The sequence below is a fragment of the Ictidomys tridecemlineatus genome, chromosome 5 (genome assembly GCF_052094955.1).
Source record: "Ictidomys tridecemlineatus isolate mIctTri1 chromosome 5, mIctTri1.hap1, whole genome shotgun sequence".
NCBI classification, from domain to species: domain Eukaryota; kingdom Metazoa; phylum Chordata; class Mammalia; order Rodentia; family Sciuridae; genus Ictidomys; species Ictidomys tridecemlineatus.
The window spans coordinates 190,937,882-190,955,473 of NC_135481.1; the positions used below are offsets into that span (position 1 = coordinate 190,937,882).

At 45.4% G+C, this 17,592-nt stretch overlaps 1 protein-coding gene across 6 annotated transcripts in view; it reads left to right on the plus strand.

The window, feature by feature from the left end:
- Bcas1 (brain enriched myelin associated protein 1) overlaps positions 1-17,592 on the plus strand; it is an 89,106-nt gene that overhangs the window by 30,385 nt on the left and 41,129 nt on the right. For all 6 annotated transcript variants that reach the window (XR_013439776.1, XR_013439777.1, XR_013439778.1 and 3 more), the window contains exons 3-6: positions 6,625-6,783; positions 7,734-7,778; positions 10,019-10,153; positions 15,664-15,876. Coding sequence is in view for 1 of the 6 variants with exons in the window: in XM_078051891.1 (XP_077908017.1) it covers positions 6,625-6,783; positions 7,734-7,778; positions 10,019-10,153; positions 15,664-15,876 (552 nt within the window). In the remaining 5 variants the exon portion in view is untranslated. The remainder of the gene's footprint in view (positions 1-6,624; positions 6,784-7,733; positions 7,779-10,018; positions 10,154-15,663; positions 15,877-17,592) is intronic.

The following is a 17,592-nucleotide window of genomic DNA, read 5'->3' on the forward strand; positions in this document are numbered from 1 at the left end:
CTACCAGAGGTTTGAGGCCACAAATATTTTTCTCATGCCCATTGTCTTAGTGTAGGCTGCCATCAAAGTACCATACCTTATGAATAATAGAAACGGATTTCAGCCACCCTGCAGGCTGGAGGTCTGAGAGCAGGGTGCAGCACAGTCGTGCTCTGGTGAGGCCCTCCCTCAGCTTGCAGACTGCTGAACTCTCCTCATATCCTTGAGAGGCAGAAAGGGAAGTAGAGAAGTCTTTGGGGTGTCTTGTTGTAAGGATCCTAATCTTATTCATGAGGGCTCTACTTCTTAATATGGATCATCCTCCAAAAACCCCACCTCCTAATGCCATCACAGTGGAGGTTAGGATTTCAACGTGCAAAGTTTGAAGCGACGCAAACTTTCAGTCCATAACACACTTTTGAAGAGTAACCTCATGTGTACATGTACCACCAAAATAAAACGAGGCACACCGGCCCTCAACAACCCTTGACAGAAGTTTCAACATCCTCCTGACCAACCGTCCAACAAGTTGGGTCCTAATTATGACTTGTAATTATAAAAAATCTAACTCCTATTAGAGCCTGTTTTGTAAAAGCACCTCTCCCCGAAAGCAAAAAGTTTCTTTCGTGGAATTAACCAGAAAATATAATGAGACTGTCAAGGCTGTAGTTTATACTTGCTTATAGTTTTACGAAGCTCCAACTCTTTATGAGGCATTTCACAAGAAGTAAGAAGTCCGTCTCCATTTAGGACATAATCTCGGAGCTGGATGGAGCCTGTGTGAAGTACACACACCGCGATCACCTTAAAAATATTCACAGAAATGTGCTTTATGTACCATCCCTTTGAAGTCCTCTTTGTAACGCAGAGGGGGACAGTGGATGGCAACAGGCTGGTCTAGGTAGGTAGCTGAGTGCCACATGGGTGCAGAGGGGGACAGTGGATGGCAATTCAGAAGGGAGACAGATCGCTATGGGCAGCTCTACCCACAGGGCTTCAGTGGGAGGGAGCCGGAGCCGTGGCTGAAGGATGGATGCGCTCCCAGGGCCCAGGTGTGGGGAGCCAGAGAAGCATGGTGCTGGAAGGCTAGGGAACGCCTTGCCTCCAGCCACAGGGTTTCTCACAGATCTGTTTTGTGTCAGGAACTTTACAAATTACACGGCGTTTTCATGTTGACATTTGTGTCCCAGAGAGGCTGAGACTCTGGCCGCGTGAGGTCTCTTAACTTGCAGGAAGTGGGGCCACCCGAGTACTCGTGCTTCTGTGAACTCCTTGGTCCTGCTGTGAAGAGCTCAGACATGGTACCTGTCCTCAGAGAGTTCCCAGTCCAGCCGAGAGTGCTGACAAATGGGTAACTGTGGCTCAGCATGCTGGGTCCTGAGGAGAGGGAAATGACCAGAAATATGTGAGGGGTAACATGCTGGGGGGTAGTGGGGCGGCATTCTCGTTTCCAAAATGACTTGATCAACCCCAGTCCCTGGGGAAAAAAGCAAAACACTGATCATTGGCAGTTTTCATTCATCCATTTGTAAATAATATCAGTAGCAGGGTCACTATTAACAACAGCAGAATAGAAGCTATTGGCCAAGGAGGAGTGACAGGAACTGGCCTCACCCTCCTGCCTGAAACAGATGAAACTGGAACCCAACTACAGCTCCCAAGACACTGGATATCAGGCACCAGGCGCCAGTGATCTCTGGGAAACGGGGAACCAGACGTGTGCCGTGACCACCCCTACTCACTGCCAGAGGAGCCCAGCCCCTGAGACCAAGCTCTTGGTGGTTCCTGGGATGACGCTCACATGAGGAAGCTAACGCAGGTGCAAAGGCCCCAAGTGGAAGTCCTCTCTCCATCTTGTGCAGGGCCAGGCCAGGGAGCCGCGTTCCTCACCAGGTCTGGGTCAGAGTCCTCCAGGTAACCCATCCTCACCTGGGGAAATGCCCTCTCTATACCCCGTGGGGCGTTGGTCCTGCCTGACAGATCTGAAATGCAAGGACTGAAAGAATCAGCTCTCTTTTCGAGTATTTTAATCATATCTAGCACAAAGCCCAAGATGTTTATAGAAATACCAACAACATTCAGAGCCTGGTCAGGGGAGATGCTCATTGTCTGGCACCTGCCAAAAACCATCAGGGAAGCAGGAAAATGTCTCGTGATGTGAGAAAAAGTCAGCGGAAACCAACCAAGAACTGGCTCAGGTGTTAGAACTGGAAGAAAAGGATAAATGGGTTCTGTGTGTTTAAAAACGTTGAATAGAGGCACAGAAGATATATTTTAAAAAACAAAATCAGATGTCTAGAGATGAAAGCTACAGAGTGTGGAGTGGAAATCCACAGATGAGACTCCCAGCAGAGGGGAGAACGCAGATTAGAGGAGTTGGAGACGCAGCTGTGGGCGCTGTCCACAAGCAAACAGGGGAGAAGAATTCCAAGAAGAAAGAGACATCAATATGCTGGACGGTGACGAGAATATGAGCACTTGGAGTCCCTGAAGGAGAGGGGAAAGGAGAAGACAGGGTATCTGAAGATGGAATGGTAAAAGCTGAAGGTTGCTAGTTTCATTAGCATCATTCATTCATTTCTAATTACTGAGCATCTGCCAGGTGCAGGAGAAATACAGGGGAGAAAAGGAACAAAACTCCCACCTTCGTCTGTTTTTCTACTCTGGGAAAAAAAAACAACCCAAAACCAAAATAAGCAGGTGAATATTTTATACAGTACAGCCGCTGCACCATGCAGCTGTGACAACCAACATCACCAACACTGCCACATGTCCCCTGGAGGAGGGGAACCAGTGACCCATTAGAAGTGAACTTTGCCAGGAGAAGAAAAATAAGACGGTGAGCACCAACAGGGCATTCTGGGAAGGAGCTGTGGCTATTTAAGGTAGAAGGTGAGGAGAGTCCTCAAGAAAAATGTGACATTTGGGAAGGACTTGAAGGCCGTGAGATGGAGTGTTCAGATGCAGGGCAGACGGAAACTCAGATGCAAAGGCACTGAGGCAGGAGCCTGTTTGTAGTGTTTGAAGAGCTACAAGAAGGCTGAGGCCATTTCAGTAGAGTGACCAGGGAAGAACACAGGTCAGCAAAGGTGTGGATGGGGATGAATGGGGACCGCTCCCTAGGGATGAGCAGGGTCCTATAGTCACAAGGAGTAAGGAGTGCTGGACAGGCAGGACCACAGTCACCACCAATTGAACCTGCTAGGAGTGTGGCCTTGGACATGCTCTTACTCCTCTTTGGCCCCAGTTTCCTCGTCTGTGAAATGCTCTTCACAGTCTCTGCAGAGATTAAAGGACGTAGCAGATTCCAGAAGGCACCTGATAACTAAGGCTCTGCAATGCTTCATAAAGAAGCACTGTTCAAGAAATACAGGCAATGAGGTGTGCACAATTGTAAGTGCTGTACTTCTTGGAAGACTTAAGCTTTGAAAGATCTTCTGAGAATTTATGGATTTAGTATATACTTATATACACGCTTCATGAGGATCTCAGTTTCCCAGCATGACATTGAAGATGTCTGCTTTGCTACTTAAGTTTTGCCACGTTGACATGCAGGGGAAGATGGATGGTAATATTTCAGACCTCCAGTTCCATCAGTCCTGAGTCAGAATTCCCACATTCTCCTCTCAGACAAGTTGTCGAACCTCTCTGAGCTTCACATCATTGTTGGAAAAACTGTAAATTATAACATTTATCTCAGAAAATTGTTGTAAAAATTAAATAACTTATGTTTAATGCATTTTTTGTACAGTGGCTTGCATTTTGTACAGTGGGAGTTGTGAATGCAAAACATTTGACAATGCATATTATTCTGTAATATATAATAATATATTAAGATTAGATAATCATATTTGAATCATACTAGCTCAGAAACTAGAGGACACATGCCGTGCTTCATAATTTGAAATTGCTTTGAATTTAATTGTTTTTGCTGGTTGGATAGTCAACCATATCAGCTTACATGGAGTTTCCAGAATCTCCCAGGAAGTATAACACTGGGATACTGGGCAGAGCTGCCCCACTCCGCTCTCCACCGTTGGAGGAAGTAGTCAACATAGACAGAGATGCCAGGTCTTCCATGGGCTTTTCACCTTATACGCTGAGCACTGTTAGAAGTCCCCACGTAGAAACAAAGGGCTTCCCTTCCATTCTCCTGGAAATTAGGGAACCAACAGCAATGGCGGCAGGGCATGGCTTGGGGAAGCCAGAAGCTCAAGGCCTTGGGATGAAGGACAGGACTGCACAGGGGTGGAAGGGAGAGGATGCTCAGGCCAGGCGAGAGTGGAGTTGGCCTCCCTCACTCTACCCACCTGCTGACCAAGCTTCACTGCATGACCACAGCCCCCAGGGTGGCCCCACCTGCCCTGGACATGTCTGAGGTATCACTGCCACCCCTACTAGTGCACCAGACAGATAATCAGATGCAGACACATACCAGTAGGAAATCTTCCTAGTGAAATCCTACGATATTTTTTGCAAGAGTATTTATCAAGTTATAAAATTTGCATGCCTCTGGATGCAGAAATTTCACTTTGGGCCATTTGTTCAAAGAAAAGATACACAGGAGGGATTAAAACTAAAAGTGAAAGATGCCAATAGTACAGCCTCTGATACCCCAGATGTGAAACTGTGAATCCTGAAAATGCCCAGCAATAAGGCCAACCAAACCGGGGAATGAAAACCACTGGAGGCGCACAGGAAGGAGGCGATGGGGGCTGGGGCTATAGCTCAGTTAGTAGAGTGCTTGCCTCACATGCACAAGGCCATGGGTTCAATCCCCAGCACCACAAAAAAAAAAAAAAAAGAAGAAGAAGAAGAAGAAAGAAAGAAAGGATGCAATAGCCTCTGCTCTGTTATTACACAAGCAAGTTGATACTGAAAGCCCCTCTCATTTATGCAAAATTTCCATTTCTTCCATTTGTTTATTCAGAAGTCAAATAGTACATATTAATAAAATGACTTCTCTGTGCCCTGCTGCCTTCAATACCTGAGACATCCCTGTCTCTGATGCACCTCCCTTCTGGCATGGTATGGTGGATGGGGTGTTGCTGATCTTGTAAGCAATGATGCCAACAGCAAAGGTGGAGAAGGCAGAAGACAGTGAGCAAAAGAGAGCTTAAGACGGCTCGTTAGGAGTGGACTCCCAGAAAGGAGACACTTAAGACTTGAAGGATGAATGTGAATTACTGACAGGCACACAGAGGGACAGAATGTTCCAGACAAAGAGCCATGAAGTTGGAAATTGCTTGCAGTATTGTGTTAGGGTTCTCAGAGGAGCAGAATTAACAGGAAGTATGATTATTTAAAAAAATTTATTAGATTGGCCTACAGTCCAGAAGCTGGAGAGTCCACAATGGCCATCTGCAGGCCGGAGACGGGGAGGAACCAGTAACGGTGCAGTCCAAGAGGCTAAAGTCTCAGACAAGAAGAAACAACCCAGTGCTATTCTAGTCCTAGACCTGGCAGAGTCCGCTTTGGAAGAGTGAAGGAGTAAGTCTGATGCCCTCAAGTGATGACAGGAGCAATCAAGAACCTGTTCAAGAAAAATTGAGCTTGCATCTGCTGCTGCTTCCTTGTTCTTCCAACTTTTTTTCCATCCAAGCCACCTTCCTATTGGACAGTGCTGCCCACACTTAGGGAGGATCTCCACTTCAGTTTGCTATCCCACAGGCCAATCATTCCTAGACACGCCCCCATCGACACGCCCAGAGCCTTTTAATCTTCAGTACCTTTTAATCCAACCAAGTCGACAATTCAACTTAACCATGACAAGTATGTTTGAGAAACTCCGAGAGAATTCATTCAAAATAAATGGGGAGGGAAAAGCAGCAGCTAGTGAGGGGGGTGGGCTCTGGTGTGCGCCATACCTTAAGATGTCCAGGAGGCTGTGTCAGAGTATGGGCCAACTCCCAAGCCAGGGGAGGCCACTGGAGCAGGGAAGGACTGGAAGATGGGGCCTGGGATGTGTAGAATGGATTGAGGGCACTCAGAGCCCAAGCAAACAGGGCTGGGAGCCTTAGCAATCATAAGGCAGAGAGATGACAGGGTCTTGCTCAGGGTTGGGGAGGTGCAAAGGGCCAAGGAAGTCAGGTTCAGAATGCATCCTACCTCCCTAGCAAGTCAGAGGAGAAAATTGATCTGCATGTCACATCCCTGGCACCGATAAACTCCCAGATTTGCAAAGCAGAACAGTTGTTTTGAAACACCAGGGTTGGTTGTTTTTTTCTTTCCTTTGGTTGATACGATTCATTACTGCGAAGGTTGTGGGAAGTCAGACAGAGCCATCTCTGGGGCTGATGTACAAGTCATTAGTCAAGGTGACCAGGAAGGTGGTGGAAAACATTAGCATCTTACACAGTCTCTTTGCAGAACTGGGAGTAAAGGGTTTTTTGTTGGAATGCACCATACACTGCTGTGTTCATTACCCTCTGGCACCAAACAGGGTCCCTCCAACCAACTGCAAATGCTGAGTATGTTGGGAAGAGGGGGAAGGGAAGGAAGAGGGACTCTCATAAGCTCCTGATTGTTCTGTAGGCCCGTGGGCAGAAGAAGTATGGCTGGAATTGGGGGTAAGGGAGAAAAGGAATTGCTTTGAGAGTCCACATTCAACAAGTCGCAGCTGTGAAAACTCTGTTTTGCTCCTAGGACCTAGTTGACAGCAAGGAAACAGAAGGACAAGAGGTTGAAACTTTGAATTGCTCTGTCCCTGGGGACCCAGAAGGACTGGAGATTGCAAAGGACGACTCCCAGGCAACAAATACAACAGAGAGTAACAATTCCATCATGAGTTTCTTCAAAACTCTGGTGAGTAGTTTCCTTTCTTTCCCCATTTCTATTGCCCAAAAGTTGTGCTACTTGTAAGAGCAATGCATCTTTGAATGCTGCTGTCCTGAATGGATTACCATCCTGGCCCAGCTGGAACATGAGACAACAGGGACAAAGTGCCTCCTGTGGGAATGTGTTCATCAGTCTTCCAGGGAGAGAGCCCTTGGAGTTGGGAGCCATGACATGGACACTAGGTGCCCAGACCACGTGACATGAGCTGTACTGTAATAGAATCCTATTGCAATTGAATGTCTTATGGTCATTGATCATAAACAATATCGGAAAATACTGCCTTGAGCTGTTGGCCTATCAAAGTAATTTTCTCACTCAAATGGCAAGTAAAACGCTGTAGAAATTGCTGTCCATCTTGTGACATCTACCTTTCCCGATTTCATTAGATGGGGACACGGACCATGTCTTTGCTTTGCTTGCTCATTTCTGACCACCCCAGGGCAAAACCCTCTAGCTTGCCATATGCCAGACACTCAAAGAAGAGCAGAATGGCTTGATGCATACAAAAATAAGAACAGCCACAAAAGTGTTTGGGCTATCTGCAGATATCAAGACTAGCTTCAAAAGATAAAATGAAAGAAAAAAATCAACAGAATGTGCCCCTAGCACCACAGGGTTGCCCTGCTTGTGGAGTAATAGTGCAGTCGGTGGGAACTGGGCCTTCCAGGAGACAATTTTGATAGTGGTCAAACTTGTGGTAAATGAGAATAATCTGATGCATTTCATTATTAAATAATAATTTGGTGAGCTTTTTATTACCCAGAGGTCCTTGGGTTTCTACTGAACTAAAAGTGCTTCTTATTTCTTGCTTTGCCAGTGTTAGTAAACTGGACCACCTAAACAGTGATATAATTATGAAATAAAAATCACCCTAAAGAGCTATGATTTCTAACATTTGATTTTCTCAAACTTTTAAGGTGTCACCTAACAAAGCTGAAACTAAAAAAGATCCAGAAGATACGGTAGGTCCTTTGAAGTATGGGTTTGTGCACAGAATTGGATTTAGAGGGAGTCTGCTTATTTGTTTTCTGTATGAAGTGCGTGTCCTTTATATGTTTTATAAATGTATAGACACATATATGGACATACATAGTTAGCAACTTAGTGCTGTTGGATTGTCTTTTAAATATTTCACTTAGGTTAATGGTATTATAATGAAAATGTAGTGAGTAACTTAAATCATATTCCAATTTTGGTTAAATAATATCACAATAACCAATTTCTTTCTTCCCCCACGTTTCTATTGGTGCATTAGAGTTGTACATAATGGCGGGAATAACCAATTTCTTATGTAGAATAAGAGCCGAATACTAAAAATTATACCATCATCTTTGTGTTTTTTGTTATGTGTAGAGACCCAGGGAATATAGTTTAAAAATGCCCCATTAAAGTAGGAGAAAGATGCAGAGTTTTGGTTTTTGTTTTTTAAAAAAATGTGTTCTTTGTTTCAAAAAAAATAATAAATCTCTACTGCAAAGACCATTTTTGAAATAATGTAGTAGCCACAGGACATAGGTCAAGTGGAAAGCCATGTAGGTAGGAGTGGGGAGGCTGGAGTTTCCACTGTCTCTCTAGAAATTCAACCAGTTCTCCTCAAAATAAATGTGACTTGAGCCACTATTTTCTTAGAGGTATTTTTCCCATTGCACTTGACAGCACGGGTCACCTCTGGCGGAGCACATGGTTTAAATTTCATGAAGAACCTCCAGGGAAAGTTAACTTGGTAACAGATAACTGTCTTGTGTCCTTTGAAAGATACTGGGACGAAATAAATGGCTTAGCCCCCCTGCTACATCTGTTGCTTATATCCTGAAGAGCTAAGCCGTGACAAGGCGTGCGAGGTCTGGCCTCAGAAGACCTCTTAGAGCTCAGATTTCGCAACTAGATACTGGTGTGATCCTGACCTGTCTGGATCAAGTCTCCACATCTGTAAAACTGGGACAGTCAAACTTTCTCCCAGCCCCCGGAACTGAGGGAAGGTGTGATAGGGCAGAGCTCTCTTCAGATGTTGGTGACCCCTGCTTCCATGTCACATCCAAGCCAGGTTGGACGGCGTGATTACATTTGATTTATACTCATTGAGTTCCTCCTTATCCCATTGAAAAGTAGATTTCCAAGGCATCTATCTATATGCATTTTCCTTAAAATTACTCATTTCCTACAAGGCAGCTAGGGTCAAGTTCCATGAATGATTGGGTCAATTGTTTCTCTTTTGGTTCTGTGTTTTGCTTTGTTTGAAGCGACATAGTCAGAACAGTGGCCATAAACAGTGGGGAATGTGGGTGTGTTGTGTGGCTCCCCAAGTGACCTGGGACACTCCTTCTCTTCAGCTGCTCATGTACCAAGACCCTTCCATGACCCAGATGTGCTCCCAACCAAACATGCCTGGCTGATCAGATCTTATGGTCTTCCCCGGAAGACTGTGGGGTCCCTGCTGCTCACCTGGGTCTCAGATGAGGACCTTTCATCTGGGTTGTCCATGACACCCACAATTAGACCTATTTCCTAAAACCTTATTCTCTTACCTAAGCCGTGACAAGGTGTGCGAGGTCTGGCCTCAGAAGACCTCTTAGAGCTCAAGTTTCGCAACTCGACACTGGTGTGATCCTGACATCTTTTTCTACTCTAGTTCTTGAATTTGTGCCTTTGAAAAGTGTGTGACCTTGTCCCATTTGGTTCCGGGTGATTCTCGGCACACTAAGTACTCACAGAAACTCTCACGCTGCTTGCAGCTGGAGTCAAACACGTCCAGTGGCTGCAGCAGGACTATTTTAGTCCTTCCCATGTGACAGCAGCATTTAGATATTTAACACTATTAAATAGACTATGTTATCTTTTTTAATTATTTACTTTTCATTTGATATTTTACAGTCTAATTACCCTACTACTGTCTTTAGTGAATATGGACAGGGCGGGGAGTGGGGAGTTTAGTTTTGGTTGTAGGGTTTTTTGGGAGATGTGTTAATCTGGGCCATTTAAATAGGTCACTCTGTTGAAAAGCAATGTGTGCCTGAAATTGTCTGTGAATATGCTCTTTACCAAAGCATCTTAAAAAGATAATGTTCTTGTGTCTTATGGGTGGGAGATGGCAGTAACATGCCAGAAGATAACTGTCACAGTGTATTCATGCACCTCAAAACAACAGAAAACTAGATTTTGTTTAAAAGCAAAATTCTAAGCTGCAACTGCTGTTGCCCGCAAGGCTTCCAAAGCAGAAAGCGTCTGCGATGGGCAAGTGGGTCAGAAGACATCTGAGACCCAGGCGAAGGGCAGCAAGAAGAAGCACCTGGAGAGCCCCCGGCTGGGCCTCGCCTTTAGGAAATTGCTTAGACATAAGGTCTGTATCCCGTTAAACTAGCAGAAAGAAGAACCCTGGTCCTCACCGTGCCAGGCACGCCACCTGTGCCTTAGTGTAGACAGAGCCTCCTGAGGCTGAGATCATTAAAGGGAGATTGGAAATGACGTGACTCAACATCAGTGAATGGTTTCACGTTGCCATAGCTCTCGACATCGCAGGTGGGGGGTTTTCTGAGAGTGGACCAGGGTTCTGCAGTTACTCTCACCCAGTGTTTCCCAAACACCAGTCACGTGCAAACTGTATTGGCCACTTTTGTTGGAGGTCATATTAATCACTTGATATTTTTATATAGAAATTGACCATGTCCAATGAAATGTATCTTAAAAAGAAACTTTGACTTCCATTATACATGAGAACCAGAATCTTCTCCTAAGAGGAGGGTAACCTTTAATAAGGTTCATTAAAGGATCCTGACTTCATGCTACCTCGTTTGCATGAAGCTCTAGCACAGTGCCCTCACTAGCTTTACTAGAAAGCCACTGGCCAGTGGTGTAGAATATTAAGGACACACCAGTACCAGGCTGAGCCTGTCTTTCCCTGGACTGTTATTAGATGATATGAAAGTTTGAAAAGTATTTTCACGGTTTGAATGCTATTGAATATCGTCTTTCCATGCAACTTAATGTCACCTCTGGCCCTGCAGTGGTAGGCCGCCTGCATTTTGGGAAACACTCTTCTAACCTGAAGATAACAATTTCACCTTTGTGTGTCTGTTCCATCCATTTCCAGTATTAACAAAGTTTATACTGAATTCACATAAAAGCCCAAGCAAGAAAAAAACAAAAGCAATGAATGAAGGCAGAGCGAGTTATTTCTCCATGTGTGTGGTGGGGGGGGGGCTGGAATCAGGATAATATGAAGCCAGTTTTGGAGATGTTGCTCTTCTAATGTCTAAGAATATGCCAGTGTGTGCCTGAAACCATCAATTAAAAAGATCTCTGAATTGGGTCCTCAAGCTTGGAAATTTCTTTAAAATATCAACCATTCTCCATCAAGTTGAATGAACTTATTAAAAAACTTCCCCAGCTGGATATGATAGTCCCAGGGTTGATTGTGTATGAAAATAAAAGCCCCACAGAAAGTTCTTGTAGCTGAATCTATATTTGCATAACCAACACATTATGAAACCACCCTTCAGTCTCCAGACAGGCTTATTTTGTTCAGTAAAGAAAGAAAGAGAGGGAGCAATAGATATTGCAATGAGGGAGGGAACATTAGGGTGGTGGGGCCACTCGGGCAAGTGAGAGCTTAGTAATGGCCAGTGAAACATATCATGGGCTTCATGCCACGGAACCTGGTTTAGCTCCAATGTGGCACTCTCGTAGAAAGCTTAGGAAGTGTGTGTCTCCCTCGCCAGATCTGCACTGCGTTTGCCTTCACTCTGTGCAGATCTCTGTCTATCCATATGTGGACTGTCCAAGTTCAATGCTGTTATTTATAGGGTTCCCTGGAGTCGCTGGCCTTGCATCCTGCCCCCGAGGTACAATGGGGAGAAAAACAGGATTCAGGACCCTGGGGAAATGTAGAGGACATCCTTTATATGGATCCCATAATACAGACATGCAGACTTCAAGGTCTCTCCTGGAGCTACATCCAGTGTGTTCTTTATGTAAATGTGAAATAAAGTAAGGGAACTATTCCCAAATGTTCTGAGATCTCATTTATGCAGCAGTTCAGCTATTACCTCTATCTAGGACAGATTATTTCTTTACATCTTTTGATTATTCAGTTGTATACAGAAAACGGTGTTATTTAAATGACCAGCCGGGTCCTATCCATGACTCCCATTGCATAATTAGCAGAGGAGCGGTACCCTGGGGTGACCTCAGGCAGAAAAGGGGAATCCAGGCATCAGAGGAGAAAGCGCTACCTTCTAGTTTTGCTGTGAGAAATCTGGTTGACTTTTGTGTTCATTTCTCCAGTGCAATTTTCCTTCCTAAAAAAAAAAAGAATTTTCTAGGTTAAAAAAATGGGGAAGCTGGAATTCATAAACCAAAGGTTTTCCTTTTAAACCAAAATAAAGCGAAGCACCAGCTTTCCTTTGCTGAGTCGGAGTCTTTGTTTTTGCCTTTGTTGCACGGGAAGCCTCAGAGTGACACTTCGTCTGGTGTCCTCCAAGCATGCGAGGCAGGTGTGCTTTAAAATGTTCTTGTGCTGCCTGAAACGCTGGCCCTCTCCTGGGCTTTCTCGGGGACACCTCAATGAGGCAGCAGGCTCAGGTGATGCTCTGCCACTCACTCATTGGTTTTTGTAAAGTCTCCGTTTTCCTAACACCTCCTCTCTCCCATACTCCATGTGTTAATGACATGAAAACCTGCTCAGAAGGTAAGGCCACTTATGTGTAATATTCCTACCTGATCCATTAGAGTTTCCTGGGTACAGTCACCAGATAAAATGCAGTGTCCCATTAAATTCAAATTTCATATTTAAAAAAAATAAATCATTTTATACAAATTTATCCAGCAAGATATTGGGAACATATTGAAGCTAGAAATTTTTTCTTTGCTGATCTGAAATTCAAAGTTAATGGGGCATTCTATATTTTCATTTTCATTTTAAACCTGATAACCCCATTCATGAGATTGCCTCTGAAATCATGGTTAGAGTTTTTGTAGCCTCTCCCATAATGCAAACACAGACTATTAATTTGGCTAAATCAACACTTGGATGGACACTGTTTGAGGAACTTCTTTGGGACATAAGGAAAGGAGTGGGCAGGGATGAAAAGATGAATGGACTTTAGAGTCAGGAAGCCGGATACCGCAGCATCCTGTGAGTAGCTCTCTCTGGCCTCTTTCATTTAGTTAGTCAGTGAGTGAACATCAGTTTTGTGCCAGGATTTGGTCCCAAGTGGAGCTAGGGTGTCATAGAGATCAAGAACTTCTCTCCCTCAAGGGGTCTAGCAGGGGAGATGCAGAGTCAACCAACAGTTACACGAGCGCATTAGGGGCGTTATGTTACAACCGGATACAGTAGTGCACACCTGTAACCACAGTGGCTTGGGAGGCTGAAGCAGGAGGATCACAAGTTCAAAGCCAACCTCAGCACTTTAGCGAGGCCCTGACAATTTAGCGAAACACTGTCTCAAAATTAAAAAGGGCTGGGGATGTGGCTCAGTGGTTAAGAGCCCCTGGATTCAATCCTAGGTACCAAAAAAGAAAAAAAAATGAAAGAATTATCATTTTACTATCATGCCCATGGTCTCTGGGTGCACCCAGCAGGAGGAGAGGGGCACCTCCCAGGGAAGCCCCTGGGGGTAGAGGTGTTGCTCAGCCACCCTCCCGTCATCAGCTCCTGTGGGAAGGCTTCTGGACAAGCTCTCCTTACCACACTTCTCCCAGTGGAATTTAATACCACAGGCACACTGTGAATCCGCTTATTTCTGGGACCCTTTGCTTGGCCACAGACCATGTTAATGTCCAATCTTGATGATCACCCCCAAGAAAAGGGGTCCCCTTGACAGAGGGGCTAGGGCAGCTCCTCCCTGTGATTTCCAGCCACCTCCCTTCCTGAGTAAAGCCCTCCTGGTTGTCACATGTGGCTGCAATTCTTGCTTTAAGTGTTTGGAAGTGCTTTCTTTTGCCTTTTGGTGGCACCGATCCTCCTACTCCTCCAGCACTTTTCCCACTTGAAATTTTATACCTGTGGAATTATTTATTCCCTGTCCTTCTCTCCAAGAGGACGCGTAGCCCTGGTACTCCGCCTACGCCATGGCTCGTGGAAAGCTACGGAATGTGTTTGTCAATGAATAGATGATATTTCCTAATATTTTTCTGAAAAAAAAAGAAAACAAGCTGCTTAGGAGATGGGGTGGGTGCTTCCCCTTGAATTTAATGGCCATTTAGGGCTAAAATAGTACCAGGGGCCCAAGCACATTTGAAGCATTCTTAATGCTGAATCGTAATCACGAGTTCACTCTCTGTAAAATGCAGAAGTTATTTTAAATTCTAGCATTACGCACTTTGCGTATCTTGAATGGAACTGGGTTATCCCAGTACCATTTCTATGCTCCACTCCTTTGTCTTGATTTGATCTTAGAGTTTGCTCAGTAAACAACTCAGAACCTGGGCGAGATGTCACATCCTGCACCAGAGAGTGAATTCGTGTTACTGGACACACCCTCAGGGAGCCCACGTGCTGTGTGTGAGCGCAGGGACGAGGTCAGCAGTCCAGACATGAGGCCAGGCTACACACCTGGTCCAGTGCATCTCGGGCTTTGCTTTCTTTATCTGAAAATTTAAATACTGGGCCAGATGGACTTTAAGACTCTGTCCAGTACCAAAAATAATATGAAACTTCCTTATTTGGCCACACCCCATTTTCAACGCCAGATTATTTTTTCTTTTAGTCAGAAAATGTAGTTGAAGATACGACAGCCCTGGGAATTTAAGAGGGTTGAATCACAAATTGCCCCAGATCCAAAAATCATAAAGTGAAGCTGCTTAGGGTGGAGAAGTCAGGTCAGAGCAACCTGGTATTAGAGTTTTTAATGCCAGTATTCACTCATGTCCAGAAAAAAAAAAATGTGACCATTATTCTTTATCCAGTGACTCAACAGGAGACAGAGCATAGGAATTAATAGCACCTCCCTGCAGATATCAGATGTCTTGGGACCAGACTTTAGCACAGTCACGTGGGGAGAAAGAGAGAGATAGGGAGGGTGCGAGGAAGATGAGCAAGAAGAGAGGAGAGAGTGGGAGGAAGGAGGAGGAGGAGAGAGTAAGGGGAGGGAAGAGAGAGGAAGAGGGAAGAGGGAGGAGGAAAGGGGAGAGAAAGGGAGGAGAGGGAGGGAGGAGGGAAAGGGAGAGAGATGAGGGGAAGGGAAAGAGGGTAGGAGGGAGAGAGGGAGTTGAGACAAAAGAAGTGACATTGAGGACGTTTCCACTGTGGAGCATGGGGCTGAACCTAAAAGCAAAGAATTCCTTCGTGGACACATGCAGTTCAAAACCCCTTCACCAAGCTCAGTCCAGCTGCCTTATGCCTCAGAGCTGGATCGTGATCTCCAGAGTGGAACGTGGGGAAGGAATTTCAGAGGTTCTACAGGAACTATATTTATCATCACCTTTCCTTAATTTTCCATTTGGACTAGTAAACCCAAACATGATGATAGAATATTTCTCAAAAAATGTGCATGCGCTGGGGTGCGTGAAGTGTGTCCCGAGGAGAAGATAATCAAAAGCACTTGGAGCTAGCGCCACATCCTAGCAGCAAAGTGTCCCTTCCCACCCCCCCAGAGCCACTCACAGAAGCATCATGAATGATCCTCTGGTTGTTTTCCAAAAGAAAAAATATATATATCCCAAATTTCTTTGAGATTTTTAACACAGATTCATAATCACAGATGAAATTTGGAAAATACAGAAAATCATAAAGAAAAGAAATATTACCATTATGTACCACCCGAGCCCAGGGGTACAAAGAAGAGATCTTTCACTCTTGAAATAATCCAATCATTCTGAATCCCCACCCCCTATGTTAAAACTCTTCAGGATGCTGAGAAGTCACCCACCACTTCGGCCAACCTCAAGTCAGACAAAGCCAACTTCACACCCCAGGAGACCCCAGGGACAGCCAGGAGCCCCAAAGGCTGCAGCCCTTCAGGTGCTGTGCAGCCCTTGACTGGGCCTGAAACCGCCAAGGAAGGCGGCAAGGAGAAGTCAGGACCCACCTCTCTGCCTCTGGGCAAACTGTTTTGGAAAAAGGTAAGTTGGATTTTAAAAGTTTGCAGAGTCCTTGGGGCTAAGATGACTTGAGAATCTATTTCTATTGGTCTAGATGCTGTACTCAACCAAGTATAGCAGCTTCCCCTCCTTCTCCCCTCCTCCTCTCCCCCTCCTCCCCTCTTCCTCCCCTTCTCCTCCCCTCCTTCTCCCCTCCTCCTCTCCCCCTCCTCCCCTCCTCCCCTCTTCCTCCCCTTCTCCTCCCCTCCTTCTCCCCTCCTCCTCTCCTCCTCCTCCCCTTCTCCTCCTCCTCCTCCCCCTCTCCCTCCGCCTCTTCTCCTCCTCCTCCTCCTCCTCCTCCTCCCCTCCTCCTCCCCTTCTCCTCTCCTCCTCCTCCTCCTCTCCTCCTCCTCCTCCTCCTCCTCCTCCTTCCTCCTGCTTTCCTCTCCAATGTGACTCCACTTGCCATTGAACCAAGGACCCTGCTGTACTCCCAGGAAGAATGAAATGCCTACCGTGTTTATGAACAGGTGTTTTGTGGGAAAGAAATTGAAATGAACAAGTAGAATTTCTCATTCTTTGAATGACTTGGCTTCCTGAGAAAGGGTTGTGGTCTTCCATGGTTTTGTGAACCTTCTGGGATGTCACGTTATCCTGTCTGTCCTGGTGGATAAATGGCCTCCGTGTCATCCCTTCCCATTCAGCTAGAGTCAGTCTACGGGAGCCACTCTCCTTTGAGAAAGCCAGTGTGTCCTCCAGGTCACCACCAGGGCAAGCTCAGACTGTTTTCTGGGGCAGGAAAAGTCAAACCACTATCTGATAGTTTCCCCTTCTGAAATTAACATGCGGGAGGTATGTGCTCTGCCAGGAAGTGGTGGGTGGGGCTGAGTAGTCCCCAGAGCCACTCCTGACTCACGGTGCTCAGCAGGCCCCAGCTGCCACACATGTCCAGAACACTCCTTCCTGGCTTAAATTCGGCCAAAAGATGAGCAAGAAGTTGGGGGGGGGGGAGGGTGTGGAAATTCATAGAGCCGAGAATACCCAACTTAGCAGTTTCGTTAAAACGTCTGTGCCACTTGGCACACTGTGCAGAGCAGATGACAGATCCAGATGTCACTGTGGCGTCGGTTTCACCCTATTGTCCAGAATCCAGCTGGACTTCGGAGTGTCTTTCCAGTCTGTTTCCTATTGTACAGAAATCTTCCTTCCAGGTTCTTCTCAGAACACAGAGTCCGATAGTTCGTGGAAACCTTGGAAGAGGTCAACTGACATTCTGTTCCCATCCTTCTTTCTCCCTAATCACCATTACTTATTTTTAAAAGTCTTTTACTAGCAACATAATGTAGGGAACAATTTCTGATGTGTTAAATGCATATATTAGGGACGAGAGAGATGACCTCAGTGACCCATGTTTGTACATTTAATTAAATAATTATCATCTATCCATTCATATCCGTGTGTGTACATGTGTACCTATTGTGTACATGTGTACATACACACACGTGTATGGGGGAAATAAAGGTAGCAGATTAAACTTGGGATTTAACATGCATTTTTGCTCAGGGCGAGAATAAATGTATTTAGTTTTAAAAGGACCAATTAAAGGAAAGTGTTATATAATAATGACATTAATGTTAAGTACTGGCCCTTGAAGAAGCACATACCAAGGCAGAAGTAACATCCTAGAGGTTTATTGAAGGAAATTGCCTGTGATGGCTCTCAGAGGGTACAGGGGAGCTGGAGAGCACTGAGCCCAGG